General features: G+C 35.2%; 1 protein-coding gene across 3 annotated transcripts in view; it reads left to right on the top strand.

Annotated features, from left to right (window-relative positions):
* The window catches only part of CNTN1 (contactin 1), a 347,755-nt gene extending 328,096 nt beyond the window's left edge, over positions 1 to 19,659 (top strand). For all 3 annotated transcript variants that reach the window (XM_026000122.2, XM_072765564.1, XM_026000123.2), the window contains one exon: positions 17,173 to 19,659. In XM_026000122.2, coding sequence (XP_025855907.1) covers positions 17,173 to 17,249 — 77 coding nt within the window. In that variant the 3' untranslated portion in view covers positions 17,250 to 19,659. The remainder of the gene's footprint in view (positions 1 to 17,172) is intronic.
* The last annotated feature ends 6,286 nt before the right edge of the window (positions 19,660 to 25,945 follow it).

Raw genomic sequence — 25,945 nt, 5'->3', positions numbered from 1 at the left:
TTATTCCTTCAGATCTCCTCCCAACTCCACCATTTCTTCCACCCTTTCCCACCTGGACCTTCCATTCAACTTACTGCTTGTTTATCCCTTCTTCCACTCATGTCCTCAGGTCCCCCCTCCAAGAGCTCAGATTCCACAGCCCATAATTAAAACCACTTCCTTTTCTGTACTTTACCTCATTTTCCCTTTAATGCTCCTCACATGGCCAAATCCAAACTCTGATTAAATACAAATTTCTGTTGTACTATGTGCCTGAATACAAGGAGAACTGTGCTCCTGTCAAGATCTCCCTGTGCATCCCCATCCTCAACACTTACCAACTCCCAAAACACTATTTGCCCAGAGACCCTCAGGTCTAATCATGCCCATAGATCTCATTTATGGCACTAACCAAAGAAGCCCAGAAATCCCCGATTAACACAGTTCTGGGTGCTCCCTTTTCTGACTCCATTTCTATCCACACTTAACTCTTAAAATCTTCCCACTCTGCTCCCTGAAATTCATTGTCGGTCATCAGCCAAGTGTCCTATAACATCCATCTCTTCACTACATGTTTCCTTCCCCTTGTTTTTTTCTTTAAGATTTGATCTATTTATTTGAGAGAACATGTGTGTGAGAGAGTGCATGCACATGTGTGCATGAGCAGGAGGAGAAGCCAAGGGAGAAGCAGACTCCCTGCTGAACGGAGAGAGGTGGGCTCAATCCTAGGACCCTGGGATCATGACCTGAGCCGAGGCAGACACTTAGCTGACTGAGCCACCAGCTGCCCCTTCTTCCCTTTCTTAATTCATCTGAAATATTGCTCTAATTGCTTTTCCTGCACTTTGCTCAGACTCCCTGGATACTGGGCCTGGTGGCAGGGTAGTTGTCCTTCTTGCTTCTTGTTACTTCCATAGTATTCTCCTTTCTTGCTCAAAGAGCCCTGCTTAGAATTTCATATCATCTGCTTCTCTCATTCATTTTCCCTTTTTGAAGTTTTCTACTAATCCCTTGCATCCTTTCTACTCATTCCTTGAGGAGGAGTTAAGAGCCCACATGACTGTCACTATCTCCAGAACTACTTCTGTCATACTTTTTGTTGATTTCAGTTCACATGCAGATGATCCTTACGTTACACTGTCCTCTCAGTTCCTTGAAACACTCTGCTCATTTATGTTGTCCTTCCTATGGTTCTACTCTAACCTTATTATTGCTGTTTTTATAATATCAAAGACTCTGCTCTCTGACCACCACCTATCTTTCCTCTCAATTTATTTGTTTTAGTATTTTGACTCCTAAAATTTTTTGACCCACCATAAATCATTGATTTTATCACTTTTTCTGTGTTTTTCTCTCAATTTCATGATATCTAGCTTAAATCCCAGAGCCACATGTTATAGTTACTCCTGTATATAGAACCCCCACCCTTCCAGTTCTCTTGGCTTCTCTTACTTCATTATACTCACTTGGATATATCATGGATTAATTCCAACTGTCCACATATGCCTATGCCTGCACTCTCAAAGCTAAAGGTGGCTAGAGAAAAATACCCAACACTAAGACTGGTTACACCACCTTGAATTCATGACCACTCACTTCAAGCAGGACTGCAGTGCTGCTGGGCCATTCATTAGGTTTTCCTAATACCTTTATATTCTTCTTTTCTTGACTGCTATTTTGCACTTCTCCTTCCTTAAATTTCCAACATATCTTTCCTATCTTCCTTCTTTAGTCAATAACATGATTCTGTTTTTCTAAGAATAAAGAAATCAGAAGCAGCCACTATGTACCTTGCCATCCCTCCCAATCACCTGAATGAGCTCTATGTTCCTATCTAAGAGCCACTCTCCACATAGGAGCCAGAAGATTCCAACACCTCCTGCTAATTCAAGAGTATTTCCTCAACCATTCTGTCTTGTCTTTTCTGCATTGCCATTTTCCTTTTTCTCTATTTGATTTTTTTTTTGCATCACTATACAAGTATTCAGCAATAGTGCCCATCTTTAAGAGGAAACAAAGAAAAAAAGGAAAATCTCCTTGTAGCTATTGTGTTGTTCTATGAGTTTCTTTAAAGCAAAATGCAATTGATAATTTGTTCATCTTCACCATCTCTAATTCCACTCTCAAATTCTGCCTTGAATTTGCTTCAATCAGGTTTTCATCACAACACTCTATCAAAACGCTCTTGTCAAGGTCACCAATGACCTTCACATTTTTATTCCAGGAGTTATTCTGTATTTAATCTCTTAGCAGCATCAATACAGTTGATCACTTTCTACTTCTTTGCTTTCTGGACATCAGTTTCTGGTGATTTTCCTCCTCCCTCACAAGCTGCTGTCCTCAGTCTCTTTTGCTGGTTCCTGTTCATCTTTCCAACTTTTGAGTTTAAAATACCCCAGACTCAGTACTTCAGTAACTATATCTCTCTTAGTCCCTAAGTAATCTTATACAGTTTCAAGGATTTAACTGCTGAAAGCTCTCAAGCATAAGTCTCCCATTTATTCAACTCCCTCATTACTCACCAGTATCTCCACTTAGATATCTAAAATAAACCTTCCCTCCACCCCCACTATATCTGCTTTTCTTACATTTTTACCCATCTTGACAAAATATTTCCAATCATCCTTGAAGTCATCTTTGACATTTCTTCTCTTACATACAACATTCATTTCATCAGGAAATCTTATTGGTTTTATCGCTAAAATATATCTAAAAACCTCCAGACCTGCTGCCATCATCATGGTTCAGTGATCCTGCTTTCTCTCCAGGATTATTGTACTAGACATCTAACTGTGTTCTCTGCTTTGTGCTTAGCTAGCACCCTACAATTCATTGAATGTAGAATGATCACAGTGATCATTTTCACTTATGTCAGCTCTTATCTGTGCAAAAACTTCCGCAGACTTTCCACCTTACTCAGAATGGGATTAGGGCATATTCATATTTGTATCTTGTCTGATCTGTGTCAACCGTGGCTATTACCATTAATTCACAAAACATAAATCTATTTCTGTGAGATTCTTATTTTTTTAAGATTTTATTTATCTATTCATGAGAGACACACAGAGAGAGGCAGAGAGATAGGCAGAGGGAGAAGCAGGCTCCCCATGGGAGCCCGATGTGTAGTAGTAGCATTAGTACAGGTTGTTTTTGCCAATTTGATATCATGATCTCTTAGCTTAGTCTAATTTTTCCTAAACTTATTTTCCTTCTTCTCAATTTCCTTATCTTTTTCTTTATCATGATTTATGTATCTTTTAAACTACCTTAAAACCTTTTTAGAATGAGGCAGCTTATAACTTATAAGTAAATATTTTTATTTTATTCTCCATAAAAACCTGACAGAGCACTTCGACTCAATATTTATTTTTTCAGCTAAACTAGCAAAAAAAGTTATCTAAATAAGTGTTGATGTGTTAAAATGTCTCAAAAACTCAGATCATAAATGACTTAAAAGCATGCATTGACCTTTAAGAACTATAAAACAATGTATCACATTTCTAACATATGCATTATGATGAAAATATAAGGTAAAAATAATTCTTTAATTATAAAGTCATAAAGATTGTATTCTAAAATGTAATAGCCAATAAAATCTAAAGAAAATCTTAAAAATGAAGACAAATTGATGCAATTGAAAAGTGCTTATATATTTAGTATGATAATTTTCATGGCAATTGGAGTATAGACACATACGATTCTAAGATTACAAGGAAATTGTAATCCAAGGAGAAACTTAAAATATAAGGCAAACCAATTTAATAGAGAAAGATTGGAAATAGAAAAAACTGGTGCCACTATATATGAAATATATAGCCATCATAATTCTTATATATATTCTTCCAAATACCTCAAGTAATGTAGTAACATTATATATTCTGAGGTTTTGGAGAGCGCTTTGGTTTTTATAAATGAAGCGACATTCTTTCTTTTTATATACTCATTATAAGTGGCTGCCTAAACCTCCAAACATATAAATATACTGTTATGGGTACCTGATACCCAACATGGATTTGATATAGAGAATAAAGTCCTACACAGATAAAATTTATTTAGCTTCTGGGGTTTTTTTTTGTTTTGTTTTGTTTTCACCGAATATATTTTTCTGCCAAAAACACAGAGTTGGTCTTTTAGAAGATTGCTTATTTTCTGGGAACACTGGTTATTATGTGAGTTTGTTAATTACTTTGCCTTTTGTAGGAGTGATTTTGATTGTTGAACACATCTTTTTTTGCCATATACTATTTTTTGCGTTTTTCATAGGATTGAAAAACTCTCCTTAGTAAACAAATTTTAAATGATCTCTAATGTATTTGAACTAACTAAGGTATATTTAAAAATCATTACAAAAAAGATACTATCTCGTATATATTATCACTTTTGTAGAACTTTGGGTTCAGGTAAAGAAATAAGGCAATAATTTAACTTAGAATTTTATTATTCTTATTTTGCCTAATTTTCAAATGAATATAATTTAATCACTAAGGTGAGAATTCCAATAACTCTATTGTCTTGTTATTCTCTAATTCTTTAAGTAGTATTTTCTATGCCAACCATTAATTATATTCAGAAAAAAATTTTAAATCCATATATTATGATCAAATAAAAGAAATATAAAAGACAATAAAAATTACATTATTCTTGGAAGAAAATAAAATGCAAATGAGGATGCTTTTTCTTATAGAGTGATTATTTGAAATTATTTACTGTTTTAAAATCTCTTTAGTGTTCTTCCTGGAAGAAGATTTATTTACCTAAATTGAAGATTAAGAAAATGAGTTATAAATTATAATTGATAACATAAGTAATAAATGCCAAGAGTTACAACATTGATTATTAAAAGAAGAATAAAACATATACATGACAGACAATATTAAATGCAGAATTATAAGTATTTCCTAAGGCATAACTGATTGTAAGCATTTTTCTATAAATTAAGTAGAATTGCTGCTAATGTCTAGTATTGCAGATTATATATATTTTTATAACACAAGATATATGAGACAAAGTATCTAGACAAAAGATGGAAAAATCATAGTGAGGATATAATGAGAGACAGGCTCTGCTTTTGGCAAGGAAAGAAATGGTTATTCTCCCCTCACTTTATTTGAACAAACTTCCTGTCCTTATAATTAACCTATTGAAATATATGCAATAGCACTTACAACAGCACATAGCAGTTACTCAATTGTTTTATTTAATCAATAGTAGCTACTAATGAATTGTACAACCTAGCACATGAATAACATGCTTTACACAGAATAATGTCTTCACATTATATTATTATTAATTACCATGTTATACTTAAATAACTTATTTTTTAGTTTCTAGATGTACTGAGGTGTATATATACAATTCAGAGAGTGTCAAATCATGGAATACTTTTGTGTAAATTTGATAAATTACCATTTATATGTGTTAATTTACAAAAAACTTGGTGTCTATTGTTGACTGTATTTTCTATACAGATATGCTGTATAGGCAGTGAACATTATGTCTCTTATTGCTTTCCTTGACCATTTTTTTATTAAACACATACAACATTGCAAGTTTTAAAACTAAAGATTAGGCATTATTTCATGTAGCAAATGTTTCTGTTGTGGCTATTTTCCCAAGTTAACACTTGAAAAACTATGTTTGAAATATAGCCTAGCAAAATGTGCTTTTGATTAATATTGTTAACATCAGTGAGAATTTTCCAGGCATAAAAGGGGGTTCCAGTCCAAGGCAACAAATGTTGACTTTGAGAACATATAAAATGGCATCCCCTTCAGTGCATTTTGGGATGTGACACTCGAAAAGATGGTAGGGTAGAAATAGTTGGAGTAGAGGTTGTATTCAGACTGTGAAAAAGGGGCAGATTGAATATATAGGTTTTTTTTTTTCATGGTATTTTCTTTCTGATATTTAAATAAGAGGTGATGAAGTCCTTAATTACTAAGGCAGAAGCAGCAGAGAGAGTAGGTAGAGAGATTCTAGAGATGTACTGGAGATAGAATCAATTGTTCTTGGTGACCAAGTTGATATATTGCAAATGAAGGTAAAAGTGTCTTGCAAATGACTCTATGTTTTCTATTATGAGTAATAAGTGCATGTCAGCATCACTGACTGAGCTAAGTAATTAAGTAATTTAGAAAGATAGGAACGTTTCATAATAATAATGACAATGATGGAACAGAGAGAATATAGGGAGAAAGAAGTGGTTCTGTGACAAACTCTGAAGAGCTCTCACATGGAAAAACCAGGTCAGGACATACTCTCTCAAGACAAATCATTAGTCTCAAACTTATTTCTAGATTTTATAAATTTGTCTCAATATTTAGAAAATTAATTGAGTTATTTCAAACATATTAGTATATCATCAATCAATGCATAAAGACTCTTTGTATAAAGTACACCGTCAAGAGGCATAAAGATGCAAGGTACAAGTCTTAAGGGAAGAATGACTGTAATAACTCCAAAAATCTTATAGTGAAATGACTAGAAGAAAACTGGCACTACTAGTAAGAATACAGACAGATGTTGCAAGAATTTCAGTTTCCACTCACTGTGTGGGAATTTGGCTTGTTCAATATAAACAAAACGGTTTCTTAAAAAATTTCCCAGAATTCCTGGTGGTTAGCAAGGAGTAACTACTCTGCTGATTTTTAAAATAAACTCCTTGCGGAAGTGATGAAAGCCAATGTTCTTTTTTTTTCCATTTTCTTGAACTTAGAGAATTTTGAAAAGAACTTACAACATCAGAGTTTAGCATGTGAAAATAAAACTGAGAATGAGCTTTCTGGAAAGAGAATTCTAAAAAATGTATAAACAAAGTGAAAATTCCATGCAGATACCATCCAATGTGATTGGATTGTTTTATATCTTCTAGATGAGAAGCTTAACAAGAACAAACTTAGAAATCTTTTAGAGTTAATCAGTGATAAGTTCCAGGCAGTAACTCCTTATACATTTCAGACTGTTGATAAAACAGCTGAGAAGGTCTCCCTCCTGTGGAAGCGTAAAAAGAAGATTCGGCTTGTTGCAATCCTTATAAAAGTTGTAGAGAGTCAGTGAATTTGGACAGTTTTTTATAAGAGCTTGAGTGCATTTGGAAAATAGAGACACCAATTAATCCTTGCTGGTAGATAAATGACACTGAATCCTGAATTGAAGCCCCAAGGCCTGACAAACAAATGAGTTCAGGTTCGTATTAGGAAGGAAAATCTTAAATACCAAAATACTACCTCAAACAGGTGAGTCACTCATTTGCCATAGCCCCAAAGCAATGACTTAAGAAAAATCACATGAGATTTTGGTCACAGTTTTACCCCGGGAAATCTTCCAAGGCGGTTGTGTCTCTGACTCACCATGTGAAACCAGTGGAGAACTAGGATCCTTGACTGTTTTTGCTGTGGAGCTGTTTAGAGATACATAGTAATTTCCACCTTTCAGCGCATTACATTAGGGAGGTTGGATCACTGAATTCTCTAGCCATAGTAGGAGATACTCATGAAGCATCCATGGAATAGAGAAAACATCACTGGAGTTAGAACCATGTTTCAGTTCAGTACCCAATTTTTACTTTTTCTAGGTGGCCAAATCTGAGCCTTAGGCCACTCATCTGTAGATGAGGATAATGATGCATACTTCAACTGTGTATCATGTGAATTAAGCAAAATAACATATTACAAACTTCTCCGAACTGAGCTGGCACATAATAAATTATAAAAATAAAAATCCGTTAAATGGATATTTATTAATGATATATCATGGGCAGACTGTCCAGAAAATTTAGGAATACATGAAATAATTTTAATTAATTTTAAATGAATCTTTTTATTCTCATATCATCATTATTTGTATATTTAAATTTTGGAGTTTTCTTCATTGTTAGATGAAGATTTTATTTAAAAAGAAAAGCAGACCTAAAAGTCAAATAGGAATTAATCTTCATCTAGCCTTTAATAAAACCAGACAGGTAGAATGAAAATTACCCCAAGGCAGGCCAGCCACTTGAGTGACTGCCACTAATTAGGGTCCCAAAAGGAGTTACATGAAACTGGCTGGACACAGCTCCTACTTTGGGGCTCATAACACCGATTGACAGACATCTTTTTGAAGGGCTTGCTACTCTAAGCAAATTTAAAAGACTGTACCTATCCTTTCCTATGACTGGGTAATGATTTGTTCCACAAAAATTGATACTAGAAATAGGAATGCATTTGTCATATTTCCTACAATTTTAAGGATGCCTGTACATGAATAGTCATGTACAGAGGGTCATGTGACATCCTGCCACATGTAATGATTTGTTCCACAAAAATTGATACTAGAAATAGGAATGCATTTGTCATATTTCCTACAATTTTAAGGATGCCTGTACATGAATAGTCATGTACAGAGGGTCATGTGACATCCTGCCACATGATAGAGGTAAGCCTTTTGGATTTCATTGTCTCACATAAAAACAAAAACTGTGCTCCACCTTGACCTTGGACATGAATATTAAAATTAGCAGGTCATTTGCCCAAATTTATGTAAAAGAAGAACTGAGAAGAACTCAGTGGGCTTTATGGGAAGACAGATCAGCCTGCTTCCCTTAGTGTGGATTTCTTTTGATTAGATACCATTAAAAGTTTAAAGAAAATTGACTGTCATGACCAGTAGATATTACTCTTACTCTTTATTGTCAATAAGCCAACACACTAGCTGGTCTTCCAAAAGCATGAAGAGGCAAAGCTTTAGAACAAGTGAGTGTGTCTATGAGGGATGTGCAGAGAACAGTTTTCCTTCCTCTATAAGTAAACCCAATAGGCCATGTATCTGTAGCTCCTGAAAATGTCCAGGAAGTCTTAGCCACAGATATGCTCAATGGGTTCCTCAAGCTCAGCACTAAAGAGGAACCATTAGCCTTGGAAAGAGGCACACACAAATTCTTAAACTTTCTGGCTCTACTTGCTGTCCTTTTATCTCAAAAACTGAGGAAAAGGAGAGTTAGACCAGAGGAGCAGATAATTTAATATTTGTTTTGATGAATATGACAAAATAGAATAGGCATTTAAAGTCCCCAGTCTCAAGGCACCTGGGTGGCTCAGTTGGTTAAACATCCAACTCTTGATTTTTGACTCACCCCAACATCTGGCTCTGTTCTCAGTAGGAAGTCTGCTTGAGATTCTCTCCTCTCTGTCTCCTTCTACCCTGCTCCTGCTCAAGCTCTCTCTTTCTCTCAAACAAATAAATAAATCTTAAAAAAAAAAGTCCTCAGTCTAACGTTTATCAAGAATGAGAAAAACTGATTCTCGTTGTAGTTTAATACATTCCACAAAGCCAGGGCTATCCATGGTAAGAATGTTCTAGCAGCTATTTCTAAAGCCAAATTTAATGATCTAACAAGCTGACTCTGGTTGTTTGTGAATTAACAATAAATAAAGAATTTGAATGTTACTTGTTAAAGATTTTATACAAGTTGAAAAAATAAACCCATGAAATCCATTATGTACATGTTGTACATTTAGTAGAATGGAACCCAAATACTGAGGTCTGGGTCTCTCTCTTCTGCCTCATCCTAGGCTCAGTTTATTCTCATTAAAAATTCATGAGGGGCAAAAAAAAAAAAAAAAAAAAAAAAAATTCATGAGGGGCACCAGGATGGTTTAGTTGATTAAGTGACAGTTTCTTGATTTTGTCTCAGGTCATGATCTCAGGGTTCTGAGATCAACCCCACATCAGGCTCCATACTCAGTGTGGGGTCTGCTTGACATTCTCCTTCTCCTTCTCCCTCTGTCTCTATCCGAAAATAAATAGATTAATTAATTAATTCATGGAATAAACATTGTTTTAATGAACAAATATTTCATATTTCAAATTTACAATTAACAGATGACTTTTACTATGCATTTTTAGCAGGTTTTTTTTCATTTAATTAGCACAAATACCTTGCTGTGTACTACACTTATTATTTTGCACATAAGGAAATGGAGGCTCTGAGGGCTTAAGTACCTTATGAGGGCAAATATATTCAAATATATTCAAATAAAGCACTCTGGGCAAATATATTCAAGTAGAATTCTTTCTAATGCAGAATCTCGTTCTCTGGTGAAAATATAATCTTGCATTTCTAAAGAAGTAGATAAGCTAATTTAAAAGAGCCTCATAGTTATAATCTCAGCTTGCCCAAAAGTTATATCAAAATTAAGTTATTTAAGCATATCCTTGTTGGTCAATAGGCAGTTAGAAGTCACTCTTACATTTCCCAGCAATGAATTGGTCATCACTACATTGGAAATTCATGTTTCTTTTTCAAAGAGGAAATGTATACTGGCAATCTAGCATTCTGACCTGGAAAGGCCCAAAGTCAACAGTAAGGAAAGAACACAACTGCCAGGGTAAGCTGCCAGCAAACCATATCCCCCTGCCAAAAAGAAAAAAAGAATCTTATTTTGCTTGGCATATGGGTTTAAAATTGCCAAACAAGTAGGAGCAGCAAGATTACTGGGTTGCATGACTTTGGAAAAAACCATCAAAGCCACTATCACTTACATGATCAAACTTTTAATGTGTCTTTATAAACTAATATCAACTTTGATTATTATAAATGAGGGGAAATATGACAAATATGTTTGCAAATTTTATGGCTCAATGCTTGATATTCTTAAATACATTATGGTTTTCTTAGAATCATAGACTCATGACCATAGTAGGAACCTTAGGACTTATAACACTGAACCCTATCATTTTCCAGAGGGAAAATCCACATCCTTGACAAGTGAAATAGCCAAAGATCACACCAGTCTCAGAGCCACATTTTTGAGTCCAAAGAAGTTATACAACTACCTGTTGACACTGGAAGTAGGCTTTAGGCTGTCTTTCTCCTTCTCCATATATAGTTTAATATTTTCCTATCTCAACGAGACATAAAAAGATAAAATTATCAAAAGCAAAATAAAGTAAGCTGATTTATAAAGACACCGTAAAAATAGATATCTAAAGAAAAAATAATGAAAACATATAGAAAAAGTCTGCTTCATTTTATTTTCTGATTTCTCTCTTTTTTTTTCCTAGAAACTCTTAAAACCAACTGGGGTAAATATCCATGACTTCATTTTGTCAAAGGCAGGTAGTTAATGCTTATAATAATTGATTTAAAATTGCAACATGTCTTGACATTTTCCCCCCGAGACCTATCTGAAGCAAACCCAGCTAGCTATCTTTCTAAAAAGCTACCTCCTCTAATTTTAATAAGCACTAGATAGTTTATAAAAATAATTTTGGTATACGGCCTAAAGGAAATTTTGACATTAACCTCACCGAATTGTAGGCATTTAACTGCAAATTTTATGCCAGTTACCAGCTATGTGAAACTTTCCTGCTTTATAAGATTTTCGGTTTATACCGCAGCTCTATTTCAGATTCTCATTATTGATAGTGTTTAGACAGGATGAAGAATGGGGTGGGAGCCTAGGGGTGGTGGAGTAAAGGAATCATGAAGAGGAAGAGAAAACGATAGGGTGGAAATTCAGAAATGAATCAAACAAAACCAAATTTTTCATAAAATCTTAGTATTCAAGACAAATATTAAAATAATTTGCTTTTGGCTCAGTGGCTTCACATAGCTCAGGTGTGTTCAGTCCTACAAGAAAATTGGATTGCTTAAATATTGTTTTAATTGTAAGAAAATTCATCTATACTTTGTTACAGTTCCATATCTCAAAGTGGGAAACAGCTCTTCAGCTCCTTTAAGTTTGTTTACACTCATTTCTGCCACACAATTTAAGAAAATAAGCATCGTTTTCCCACCTAACGCAACCATCCAGTGGAGAAACAGATACAATTAAATAGTTTGCTGAAGGGTATACAATTGGTAAAAGAGAATTCCCAATTGGTTAGGCTAACCAAAAACAAAACCTTTCACTACTACTTAACCAGACTAAATCTTTATGATTGATCAAATTTGTAAAATGACAAACTCCTAGATCTTCCTATACAAATAAATAAGGTTGGAAATGCTGATTTTACATAGACTCAGCCATAGTGGTTTATTAAATTTCTTAACTTATTCTTCATGTAATTTTTCAGATCTTAGAGTAAATATAACCATATGTACTTGTGTATTCCACACCCCCACACCCCCACACACAAAAAAAGTAGCTTTCAGACTTACAGTGTCTAATGCTGCACCTATCCTGAGTCTCTTTCAATGATTACTCAGATAAATGGCTCCATTACCGTGACTAGTTTACAGAAATAAATAGTCCTGAAGTCTTCAGTAGCTAAATAGATCATTTGCTTTTCTTATCTTGATTAGCCTCAAGCAGTTGGAAAAATATGTAAAAGTTGAGGAAGGCAAGTTAGGTTACCAGTTACCCGACACATACTTTTCCCATTACCACAAAACACATTTTCCAAAATTATAGACAAAGTATTATTCTTATGACATATTTCTTGACATAAAGCTTATCATAGTCAACAAATTTAAGAGATAATTTTAGGGAACTCAGTGTACATTTGCACTTTTTAGTTGAAATGTATTCTCAGTTTTCAGTTTTTCTCCGACTCCTATTTTACTTCTTGATCCCCATAGTTCTTTCACTGGGGAAAGTATTAACCCTTCTGAGACAAGAATGAACATTGATATTTTCTTAAGTCCCCTTGCCTCCCTGGCTACAATGATTGGTTAAGGCATGGGAAACAGTTCCAAGCTAGTGCTATCGCAGAAATCCACTAACTCAGCCATAGTAATTGGTCTAGGGAAGGGTGTGTGACCCAGACTCTGCAAATTAGAGTCTTTCCTTGAAACTTTTGTCAATAGAGTTTAGATAAAAAGATGTTGTCTTTTTTGCTCTTGAGAATATATGGCGGTGAGCTTGGATCTCTTGTCTATCTTGAGGAGAAGTCAGAGAATTTGAGACAATATGCAAAAGAAGAAGAGATGAAAGTCAGAGATATGGGGCACAGGGGTTCAAGTCTCCAGCTGTAGTTGTTCCAAAGCAATATGACATTGGCTCTTTAGTTGGGTTCCTGGTACTTGAAACCAAAGATCCCAACTACAGTGCCACAAAGAAGATATCACTTGAGCTCAACCACTGCCATAAAGTTCAATATGCCCAGTCTTGATCGGTAGAAGTACATTCTAGGAATATTTGTGCTCTAAAAGGACATGTGTGTGACTGGGGAATAATAAGTAGACATATGTGTTTCAAATGTAAATTATATGCAGAGGACACCTGCTTTTTGTATTGTTTTGCTTTGTTTTCCACTCATTTACTTTTCAAAAAAAAATACAACGCAAGATATCTATAGCAAGAAATAAACAGCGTCAAATGCAGTATGGATCACTACAATTTATAGGAGTTTTCGATTAGCCATGCATTTTCTGAGGTGCTTTACATAAGGCAGCTGTTTTCAAACCGTGATAAGCAGACCCCCCACAAATTGTGTGGAGTGATAGTAGGCTTTGGGGAGTTCAGGTACCAGCATAACATGGAGGAGGAGATAGAGGCCAGTAGTATATATTGTTCCAGACTGTACACATAAATAAGGTGAGAAATGCCAATATTACATAGACCCAGCCAGAGTGGTTTGTTAAATTTCTTAGCTCATTCTTTATGTAATCATCACTGCTGCTGAAATTCCAGATCTTTGAATAAAGCATCCCTTTCTTCCTACTTCAGTAATTAACTTCTACATATGATTGCTTCTAAAGAAAGGTTATGTTGCTAAAAAATATAGAACCATTGATAGGCATCTTCTCAATTATCACAATAAAGCCATGAGACATTTCATTATCCTCATTATCTAGTTGAAAGAACTAAGGCTTAAAAGGATGAAAGAACATGCTCAAGATTACCTAACCAATAAAAGGCAGAAGTAGGATTGAACTTTGCTTTCTTTGCTTAGGCCCAGAGGCCTTAGTGTTATCTGTCACATGCTACTATTCCCAGTATCCCCATTAGGCTCCTACCAGGACAGTGACCTGCTTATTGATCATGTTTGCAATCTGATAGGTAGTCAGACTACCTGTAATTAACTGAATTCAGCAAGAAACAAGCCAGAGCAGTAATGGAACACCACTTAAGCAGAAAAGAGAAACTTTCTTAACATAAGGTTTGAGTTCCTGCTGAAGAATTCAGTTGGGGGCCTAAGGGAGGTAGCGATCAGTTCTAGATCTGCTGTTTCTGAGGTTGATTGGAGAAGCAGGGATTAACTAGAGTTGGGAGTCATCATGAGAGGAGGATGGAAATACCAAGGGTCCCACTACAGGTCACAGTGGTTTCCTTTGCTTTCTTCCTTAAACCTACTTATTCTACACATTTGAAATCTCTCCCATCTTCTGCTCTTAATTGGAAAAGGTTCAGTGCTTATAGATAGAAGAATTATTTATAACATTATGTGTCAAGGACTGTATACTGTACTTGGTATTAGTCAAATACCAAGTACAGCTGAAAATACAATTTGGAGATATATCTTATCCGGAAGTTGTTCACAATCTAGAGATGTTAACAGTTGTGAACACAAAAAGTGGCGTCACAAGAAGAAACTTCTCTGTCTTATAGCATCATCATCAGTAGCTATTCGGATTGGACCTTGGTGTCCAAATTTAAGTATCAGAAAAGGGATTTGTATAAGAACTGACTAGAATGAATGGTTCTCTACTTATCATAAAACTTGCAAAGATGGGTAAATGTTATTTAACTTTTAATTGGAATTTCTCTTCTCAATATATAAGTCTCTTCAGCAGGAATCCTTCCTGAAGGATTTAGGTAAACAGTTTAGGTAAACAAAACAAATAAACAAAAATCAAGAAAATCCAATGAAAAAGATATAGTATTCTAAATTGGCTTTATCTTTGTACTGATAGGGAAAAATGATTTACGAGATTGATGACTTGTTCATGTTTGACATGCAGTAAATATATGAGAGTAAAATATATGTTTATTGCATACCATGTAATTACTGACATTATACTTGATAGCAGTATTATAATATACATTTTGTTAGATATAAAACCAATATATATTGAAAATGCTTCAAGAATATAGGGATCCCACATTTAAAGTGACTTTAAATAGTAATTCAGTCAGGTCTCTAATTTGTGCTTGGAATGTGGAAGAGAATTGAAGATGAAGACCACAATTACATAAGCTTGAGCCATTAGAGAAATTAAATATAACACACATAAACATGAAGAGTTTATTTAAAATAAATCAAATATCCTGATGTTGAAGCCACAAATTATGAAATTGTGTTTGGTTTTCATACTAACACCAAAACTTCAAAATGGCATCCACAATTGACTAAATTTCTTTCTGCAGCCACAGTTTATATGAGCCAACCCACATATTCAGGCAAGTACATGAACGTGTACCCGTCACTGGTGTAATTTGTGGTCAAAGGACAGAGCAATGCAGAGGCCTTGGAGTCATTTTCAGACAAAAGTCTTCAGGACAGATCATTTAACTTAGGTCAAACATTGAAAACTAATGTTTTTCTGTATGATTGAGGTTTATTATTGGTCACCTTATCAGAATAAAATAACATGCGGGCTGTGGCATATTTTAAAAATATCTATGTAGAAAAATAAAATAAAAAAGTACTATGTGAATACAAACCCTTTGCAACAACTTAGGAGCTGTGCTTTCTTGTATGTCATTAATTTTCCTTCTGTGCTCTTTTAAGTGTAGTGTCCTTATGCATTTCTAGAACTGGTCCTTTTCCAAAGCTGTCTACAGAAAGTGGCAGAAAGAAAGAGTATGGTCTTTGGAGCCCAGCCAATCTGAGATGGAATCCTGGCTCTGCCCTCTACTGGCCACTGGCTTTGACCAAGTCATTCTACCTGAATCTGAGCTACCTTATCTATAAAGTTAGGGTAGTAAGACCTATCATTATAGGTTGTTGTGTTAATGCCATATTATATATAAAAGGCCAGCAGAGTGTCTGTCTCTTGGGTATAGAACAATAAGTAGTAGCTTCCATAGTCACTATTAGGGTTGGCCTTGCTATTGATAGTTATTACGTAGCAGTGGCATTAATGTGCTATCAGCAGCTACTTGAGGACCATTTATATTGCCCTTGTTGTTCTGTCTTCACTTTTCCACCCTCACTGTTCTGCTTTTTTCTTTATCTGTGTCTAATAATACTTCTCTTACACTTTCTATGCAGCACTCATCGCTGCTGACAGGGCGCTAGTGAGATACCGGCATGTCGATAGATACAATCATCTTCCACTTGGTGGGGAGCATGAATGTGCTTTTAATGACTAGAGATTCAAGAGAAATACCCTGACTCTTCCTAATATCAGAGGAATATTCCAAAGGGCTGTTTGGGACCAGTGTTAACACAGTAGGACAATGAGGTTTTAAGGTTTCAAATTAACTTCTATAACTTGACACAAATCTGTTATATTTATGAGCTGTTGACTGTATTTTTTTAGTTGAGCATTCATTCCAGCAATGTTTTCATTAAAGGTGGCGACTAATAGTAGTGGGGAATGGAAAGGAAGAGTGTGCCTTCTTGATCCCATTTCTTAGGCTTTTCTCAAGGATTCAAGTGTGGACAAGAACTGCACCCATAAACTTGACCACATCTTCTAGATGTAACTAGTAGCCCAAGAAGTAATGCAAGTCCACAGTACATTACATCATTTTTATTTTAACTCATAATATAGTATCTCAGGGCAACTTTTCCTCAGATTAAAAACTTGAATAGATTATTTACTATTATCAACAACAATATATTCTTCAAATCATTGTGTATAAGCACCTTAAAAATATGAATCATGCAACATCTATTTAGTATTCCCATGATGTTTTTCATCCCAGGTAACATTATTAGTATTTTTAGTACTTCTTTTTATCTTATTTTTTTATCAGCTTACATATGTGGAGTTTTTTCATTTGTTTGTTTGCTTATTTATATATGTTTCTTGACTTAACATCTTCTGGTAGAAAATAAACATTTGTGATCTTATCATAAATGATTTATAGGAATGTGTTAAAAAAAAAAGTCACCTGCTCTCACACACGAAATGCATAATCAAATGTTTTTGTTTTCTTAAATCACTTAAGCACAGAGAATTTTTGTTGTTGTTATTGTTGTTTAAAGGAACCATTTGCTGTGCAGGACTGCATACTCAGGCCTTCCCCAAAGCACGGTAAATGAGAAATAATGCCATTCTCAATGAAATAATAAGCACGCTTTTGGTTTACTTTGCAGGTGTCTCCACCCTATCACCAACTCTTCTTGGCTTACTGCTGCCTGCCTTTGGCATCGTTGTCTACTTGGCAATCTGAATGTGATGTGACAGCTGCTGTTCCCAACCCAGCCCAGAGGACACTTCATCCTTATGATGACTACAGTTCCTTCCAATTCCTGTGGCTCCGCCCGAAGCCAAATAAATTACACTATAACAAACTATCCAACTGATTTACAATACACGTTATGACTGAGGCATTCAGGAACCCTTTCATCCAAAAGAATAAACTTTTAAATGGATATAAAATAATTTTTAACTCGTTCCAATATGCCTTATAAACCACTTAACCTGATTCTGTGACAGTTGCATGATTTAATTCAATGGGACAAGTTACAGTGTTCAATTCAATACTATAGGCTGTAGAGTGAAAGTAAAATCACCATACACAGGTGCTTTAAATTTAATAACAAGTTGTGAAATATAATAGAGGTTGAAATGTTGATCGTATGTGGTAAATGTAAGAGTAATACAGTCTCTTGTACAATTCTCTGTTTCGGGTCCTGCTTATTTTTGAATGGCCCCTATCATTCATGACATTTTGAGTTGTCTTGACAAAAAAAAAAAAAAAATAGAGTATAACTAAAACAGTTTGACATCAATGCCATGATCAAATCATTTTACTGAATAAGTTAAAAGGTTCTGAATATTAAAAACCAATTCTAGAACTTGTTATCAGTATTCTTATTTTGGAAGAAAGTAATTTTCTAAATGTTTTATTTTCAGAATCAGTAATACTTTTAAGTTAGTGTTCTAATAAAGTTAACATACCATATGAAGATCTTTCTTTACTTTTATATTATATTCCGAAGTTATTTTATGCTTTTCTTCATCAATTTCAAACCTCAAAAATCACAGCTCTTATCTAGAGTATCATCCTATTGCTGTATTTATTCATATGTGGGATGATGAATTTTGAAAAAATAGAGTGCTTCCATTTTTTAATTGAGATGTGACAGTCTTTACACAGCTAGGAATAAATGACAGTTAAGTGAATATCAGCGTGATCTAATAATATTCTAGTATTTTTGTTTTTGTGCTTCATTTCTAGGTAAAACCTTTCGTTATTGAAGGTATCAAGAAAACACCTATGGGTTGGAAAAACTACAATATACTTTTTTTTTTTTTTATTTAGTTTTAAGCTCATTTCCCACTTCAATGCAATACTGAAAACTGGCTAAAAATACCAAATCAATATATTGCAAATGGTACTTTGAAAGTATGCACACTGGAAGGCCAGGAGGAGACACATAATATGTCTGTCCAATGGTGTCTCCCAAGCGTTGGTGCTTTAGGTTTTTATAAGTTGTGAAAAGGAAGATGCACATTTCTTCATTCTCCATGGTGTGCAAGGAAATGTGTTTGAGTGTGGATGTGAAAGAAATGGAGTAATAAAGGATTAGCTGGCTCATGAAATAGTGCAATGTCTGATGATTCAGGAGGTATAATCCTATTTTATTAGCACAACCTTGCTAGCTAATTAGAGATAGAGTTTATCTTTTTAGAAAGGATACCTTATAGGTTCATAAAAAAAATATTTACAGGAAGCAAAATAGATCTATTACTACTTTACCCCCTTTTCTTTAATTTGTATAATTTTTGTACTATATATCTATGTGTAAATGTTTAGAGCTTTCATTATGAAAATATCAATAAATATTTCATTAGTTTACATTCAACTCTTTGTTATAAAATGAGACTTTTTAAAAATAAGTGAAATGGATGATTTCCCAGTGGAAGTATGTCAACAGTCTTAAAATCATTACCAGATTTCATAAAATACTTAATTATTTGAAAAGGAAACAAAATCTCTTCATACTTTAGGGAAACGAATACTCTGTAAGCCTTCTGTACAAATGTTTGTGTTTTCATTGTTACACTTTGGGGTTTTCCTTTTGCAATGGTGACCCATGTTGGGCATTTTTATATGATCGACAACAACTAAATCTTTTGCCAAATGCATGCTCACCTTTTCTTTTCTAATGTAGTGCAATAAAGAGCAAAACTGGCTAGATTTTGCATGAAATGGTTCTGAAAGGTAAGAAGAAAACAGACTTTGGAGGTTGGTTGTTTAATTTTAAATTTGTGACAGAGATAAGATAGATTAAGATCTCTCATACACTGATAACTCAAGCTTTTCATTTCCTCATACAACTGTACAAATTTGACTGGGACCATCAGTTTTCAACTGTTGTCAAACTAACTAATGTATCATCTGCTTAAGACGCAAGATTCTTGATTAAACTTTATATAGATATAGACATATCTGTTGTTTCTTTGTATTTCAGGAAAGGTGATAGTAGTTTTATTTGATACTGATAAATATTGAATTGATTTTTTTAGTTATTTTTTATCATTTTTTCAATGGAGTAGTATAGGACTGTGCGTTGTCCTTTTTATGAATGAAAACAAATTATAAAGAAATAAATGTCTTACTGTTACCCAAGAAATAACAACTGTCCTTTCAATTTACCTAAAGTTGAAAATTGATTTTTAGAAGGTTTTGTTTATCAGTTCAATAGCACGGAATAAATATTACTTCTTAAGCAACAGTTAATTGTTTGAAAGGTGCTACATAAAATATACACACAGACATAAAGAGGCACACACACATTATTTCATTGAAGTAAGATTACCTGATAGATAACTTCAAATTGGAGATTTCAATAAATATCACTCAAATTAATGCTAGACACTGAAGCAAGCTACTAAATGCTAAAAAAGGAAGAAGGGAAAGAAGGAAGGAAGGAAGGAAGAAAAAAGGAAGGAAGGAAGGAAGGAAGGAAGGAAGGAAGGAAGGAAGGAAGGAAGGAAAGAAGAAGAAAGCTACTTCAACTCTGAAAGGGCTAGAATTCTAATAGAGGAATTTGCATAAAGGCATGACTACAGCCAGATCTGGTACAGGTAAAGTCTTCTCTGAATCCTGATTTGGACTAAGTGCAAACTTTTGAATCCCAAGACTCCCTGTGTTGTGCCTTACAATCTTCTGTGTTCTGATTGTGATTTCTCATTGCCATTCTGACCTCCCTTCCTGTTTCATGAAACTTGCTTCCACCCTGGATCCCGGTTTCCCTTTTGGACCTTGCCTCTGTTTCTTGACCCTAAGTATTAGATTACTTCCATTCTAATACTTCGCTTTTGGTATTTGGCCTTGGATTGACCCTAGCTCTAATTCCCCAGGCTTTGGGAGATCAAAGCTTCTTTCTGTGACAGTATTTTCCATGTTACTGGTTCCTAAACCTGGTTGCCCATCAGGATCACTTGGAGAATTTGAAAAAATAAAATAGAGCCTCTGGGTCCCAGTCCAGACTTACCAAATCAGAATTTGGAAAGTGAGGGACAGGAATCTGTACCTTTTTAAGTTGTTCAGGAGTGTCTGGTAGGGAGCCAGATTTGAGAATCAAAGATTTTTATGGTTACTACAAGCTAGATTAACTGATATATTCAACTGAGTAAACAAGATTAACATCATGAATACATAATTTAAGCATCTCTTAAGGAAAAGAATTCATTTTCTTGGCTTGTTGAAAATGCTAATTTTTTTTAAGATTTTATTTATTTATTCATGAGAGACACAGAATGAGAGAGAGAGAGAGGCAGAGACACAGGGAGAGGGAGAAACAGGCTCCATGCAGGGAGCCTGACCTGGGACTTGATCCTGGGTCTCCAGGGTCATGCCCTGGGCTGAAGGCAGCGCTAAACTGCTGAGCCACGCGAGCTGCCCTGAAAATGCTAATTTACTGAAGACCGAATTTCTTATCTTTTTGTGACATGCCTTAAGTATCAAAATGCTATACCCATCTACTCTAATAAAAATATCCCAATTTATTTATATCTAAAATCCAAGCAGCAGACTGAAATCTACTTTCAGAAGATTTCTTCTCTAAAGGAATGTGGATTTCCTTTACTCTTTTCTTCCTTTTTTTTTTTTTCATGTCACTTGGTAACTTAATTAAATTTTAATACTTAATTTCCTGAGTCTATAATCTTCTGAAGGTTGTTAATAAAATGATTGATGAAAGGTGTCCCCTACCCAACTTGAACTTTTATTTTTTTTTCAGACTAGAAACACAGTGGTTTTGGATGAGTTGACTTTAAAATTAGTTGATGGGAGGCCAAGATTAGGTTTCTACATTTTTATAATACTTTAAAACAGATTTCGCTTCAAAAGGCAAAAAAATAAAAATAAAAATAAACCAATTTCACTTTTTAGTTACTAGTAATAAATTTGAACTTGGGGTAATATATAACAGTGCCTATGATGCTATTACTTTAGAATTGAGTCAAGCTCATCCTAAGGCACAATTGTGAGGTGAAAGAACCTAGTCTTCACTTATCTCCTCTGTTAGGCCCCTTTGCCTTGAAAGTAATGCTGAATACCTCACTAGTTAAGTTATATTAGTTTCCTAGGGCTGTCATAACAAATGACCACAAATTGAGTGGCTTCAGACAACAGAAATCTATTCTCTTACAGTTCTGGAAGCTGGAAGTCTGAAATTCAGGTGCCAACATGGTTGGTTCTGAAGGAGAATCTGTTCATGCTTCTCCCCTAGTTTCTTGAAGTTGCAGGCAAACCTTGGCATTCCGTGGCTTATAGCTGCATCTTGCCATTTCTGCTTCCGTTGTCAGAGAGGTGGGTGTCTTATTTCGTGTCCTGAATGATTGGGAATTCTTAGTAATCGTGACATTCTTTTGAGTGAAATCACCATTTCCAGATTTGAGTTAGAAAGACTTCTCGAGTTCCTTTTTCCTCCCCACTGTTAGTCATCTTAATCCTCTGTCAGTGTTTAAGTGGCCTTGGGCAACTGGTTTAGCAACAATATCAAATCCTCAGTGTGTAATTCTGTGCAATGTTCAATACCTCATAGAATTTCTGTTCAACGGTATAGTAGTATCAATGGCATTGAGATGGAATTTCTGTTCTACATATTTTTCAATAATTTATCCTTTCCAATGTTGGCATTCCGTGGCTTATAGCTGCATCTTGCCATTACTGCTTCCATTGTCAACTGGCATTCTCCTTGTGTGCCTTTGTGTCCAGGTTTCTCTCTTCTTATAAGGTGCCAGCTGTTGGATTAGGGCCCACCCTAATCCAGTATGGCCTCATCTGAACTCAATGACATCTGTTAAGTCCCTATTTCCAAATAAGATCACAGTCACAGATTCCAGGTGGATATAAATCTTAGGAGAGTGTTATTCAACCCTGTGTTCTTCTCCTTTCCTCTTTTTAAAACCAGCATAACCTCTACTCAGACTAATGAGGATATGATTGAAATGCTGCTGTAAGCATGCTCTCAGAAATCATCTATGTTGATAACATACAACAAAGTAGATGAATCTCAAGTATATCATATTAAGCAAAAAGAAGCCAGATTGGAAAGGCTGTGCAATTCCATTTATATGCCATTCTGGAAAAAGTGAAACTTTAGAGACAGAGAACAGGTCAGTAGTTGACAGGCGTTAAGAGTAGGGAGAGAGTCTGACTACATAGGAATAGCCCCAGGGAAATCTTAAAGGTAATGGAACTAATGGCAGGGACCCAATCTATGCATTTGTCAAAACACATAAAACTAAAGCCACTGAATAAGTTTTACAGTATGGACATTTTAAAAAATGTGGTTATGAAAGGATCATGGCATTGGATAGACTTATGATCCTATTCTAAATCTATCTGTTATTATTTGTGAGACCTTGGACAAGTAATGTGGCATGTGTAGGTAAAGTTTCCTCTTCCATAGTGAGGATCACACTCCTCAATCATTCCTAATTCTTTCAATTACAAGTGATAGACACTCCATTCAAATAAACTAAAAGGAGGAAAAGGAATTTATTGGCTCAAATAAAGTGATCTACAAGATGGACTTGCTATAAGGGCCTAAATAATGTTCCCAGGGAACATTCTGTTTCCATCTGTTGATTCTACTTCTTTTATTCTCAGGCAGGCTAATCTCGTGATAGAAATCATGGGTGCTGACAGTTTACATCCTCCACATCAGTGGTCCAAAAGGAATAGAGACTCTGACATTTCCAAATCTTATTAAAGATTCAGACTATCCCAAAGGGTTTGGTGTATTTTATTTAGCCATCTTGGGACAACCTTCTGGATAATGAAAAGATGGCAAATACACTGTGACACAAGTTGGGGTCCAAGACCACGTGCAGTGAAGAAGGGCCACCAGGTGCTACTAACAGGGGAATGTGGGACTGGTAAAAAAAATTCTCCACTTCTTTCTCCTAAAGTTCTATACAATTTATACAAATTAGAAAAGATAATAAACAGAGTTAAAATGCCAGACATCTAATAAATCCCCAACACATCTTAAGTCTCCATTCCCACTATTAGTTTTCAATAGACACATGCTGTTTGGGATTGAGGATTCCTAAAACTCCTGGGTCAGGGGACTGTTATCTGTTTATACTGAGCACAGAGTTTCGCACACACAGCTCAAAGTTAGTTCCTCCTTGAGGTGAGTAGGGTTGATTTAGCTGAACTGAGCACAATATCAGAATGTAAAAGAATAGGAGAAAGGTCCATTGGCACTGAAATCTTCCTTTTATTACACTTGAAATGTGTACCATTCCCAGTGATGAGGATGAAGGGTCACCACTATCAGAAGGTCTCACCTTTTTTTCATTATTTCTGAGAAAGAATGCTGTTTGTATCTAGGTGCACTTTTTTGGTAAAGATTTTATTTATTTATTTATTTATTTGAGAGAAAGAGAAAGCAGAGGCGGAGGGTGGGGAAGAGTGGGGAGGGCAGAAGGAGAGGGAAAAGAAGGCTCTCTGCTTAGCAGGAAGCCTGATGCAGGACTCAATTCCAGGACCCTGGGATCATGACCTCAGCCCAGCCAAAGGCAGATGCTTAACTGACTGAGCCACCCAGGAGCCCTTCTAGGTGCATATTTCGAAGGGATTTCAGAACTTTATCGGAAAATGAATCATTCTAATTCATCTATGGGAAGGGGCTTGCCGTAATAAAGTGCTAAAGACACGCACATAATTTTAAGTGAACTAAGCCACAATAATGTGACAGAAATACAACCACAACGCTTCAGCAACATATGGCAACAAATATTAATTGTTCACACATCTGGGTCAGCAGTGGGTCAGGTATGTGACTTTACTAATATAAACTGGGCTTTCTCAGGTGGTTGAGAGTCAGCTATCAGCTGTTACAGATTGCCTGTCAGAGGGGCCCGGGAGCAAGCCGGCCCTGCCCCACTCTTCCCTCAGCCTTCAGTTATCTAGTTCCGGCTTGAGGGAGACCAGACAGCAAAGAAACATAGAAAAAAATCCAGGTGAGAAAGGATGGGGGCCCGAAATCCTCTTGTGGTGGAGAAAATAAGAAAGTGCACTGACTTTGAAGGTATTTAATAGACCAAGTTAAGAGAACTCATGATTTTATTGGATATAATGAGTAGATGAAATGAAAGAAGTAGTATTTACTGGTTTCAGGTTTAGCTATTTTTCTTAAAAATTAACAGGTGCTTTCAAATGGCTCCAGAAATGGTTTTGAGTGTTTTTAGATATTTTCACTGGATTTTCATAATAAAAGCATAATAAAAGCATGTATATTGTGCTTATATTGTCCATATCCCTGACTGGAAAATATGACAAAATATCTAGAGGAGGATGGCTTAATGCATGATAGCCTTTTGAAGTAAAATAAAAATCATATAGCTTCATAAGGCTAAAATGATTTGCTTAAGGAACAGAAATAATTCAGACCGTTCAATAGTTTCTCTATTTTTTTGTGATTTATAAATGATGAGACTTCCATGTTCCCTTTTGAGAACATGGTCATATAGATATGTCTTAATAGAATAAATCAACATTCCCTTCCCCACTTACTCTGCTGTGCTCAAAACATTGACCTATTGATTAACTACTTACATATTTGCCGTTTCCAGAGTCAAATATTGAGAAGACAACTTCTCATACCATGTGATTTGAGAATTGCCAGAAGGACCATCTGTCTGACAGATTTTAGATGTTTATGTTATTATCTCTTTTGGCCTTGTATCCCTTAAGCTCAAGGAAAGCACAGCTGAAACCAAACAAGTCAGCCACACGATCACAAGTGATCCACGTTGACTATAATTATTAAGATGTTACCTAAATACATAAAACATAAAATCAGTCATAAATTTCTCATCCTTATAACTCATACCAAAGCAAGCTGAAAAATTAGGCAAAGCTATGAGGCTAGCAATATTGAAATTAATAACGAATGTTGTTTTACCGAAATTAATTTGCCACTCACAGCTCTGTACCAGATGACTGAATTCTCCTATCGTTTCTCAATTCTAATTACTATGAAACCTTTTGGTAAGTGGTGCTGACATTTGGGCATCATAACTTAGTGAACACTCATCATTTACCATTAAGTGCACGTCGGTTTATTTCTTATTAGCCAGAAATTAAAAAATAGTGCTACTTGACAACAATACAATTGGAAATAGGAACTCCAGGACTAAGATGACAGGAAATATTAAGCTCTTCAGTGATCATTCAGAAGATCAGAACATGCTTCCCTTATTTTTTTAAGATATCATCCAAAGATAATCATCAAATGATCAAAAGTTTTAAGTTGTCCTTGAGAATTCTGAGAATTTGTAAGAAGCAGTTTCTTTGAACAGACTCAGATTGAGAAACTGAATTAAGACTTGAGAGGCAAGAGTTAAATGCAAATATTATGTGCAAAGAAGAGCAGACCAAATTTTTTTACACCCTAA

This window comes from Vulpes vulpes, chromosome 8 (assembly GCF_048418805.1).
Source record: "Vulpes vulpes isolate BD-2025 chromosome 8, VulVul3, whole genome shotgun sequence".
NCBI classification, from domain to species: Eukaryota; Metazoa; Chordata; class Mammalia; order Carnivora; family Canidae; genus Vulpes; species Vulpes vulpes.
The sequence above is the reverse complement of the archived record's forward strand: the minus strand, read 5'-3'. Positions and strand labels throughout refer to the sequence as shown.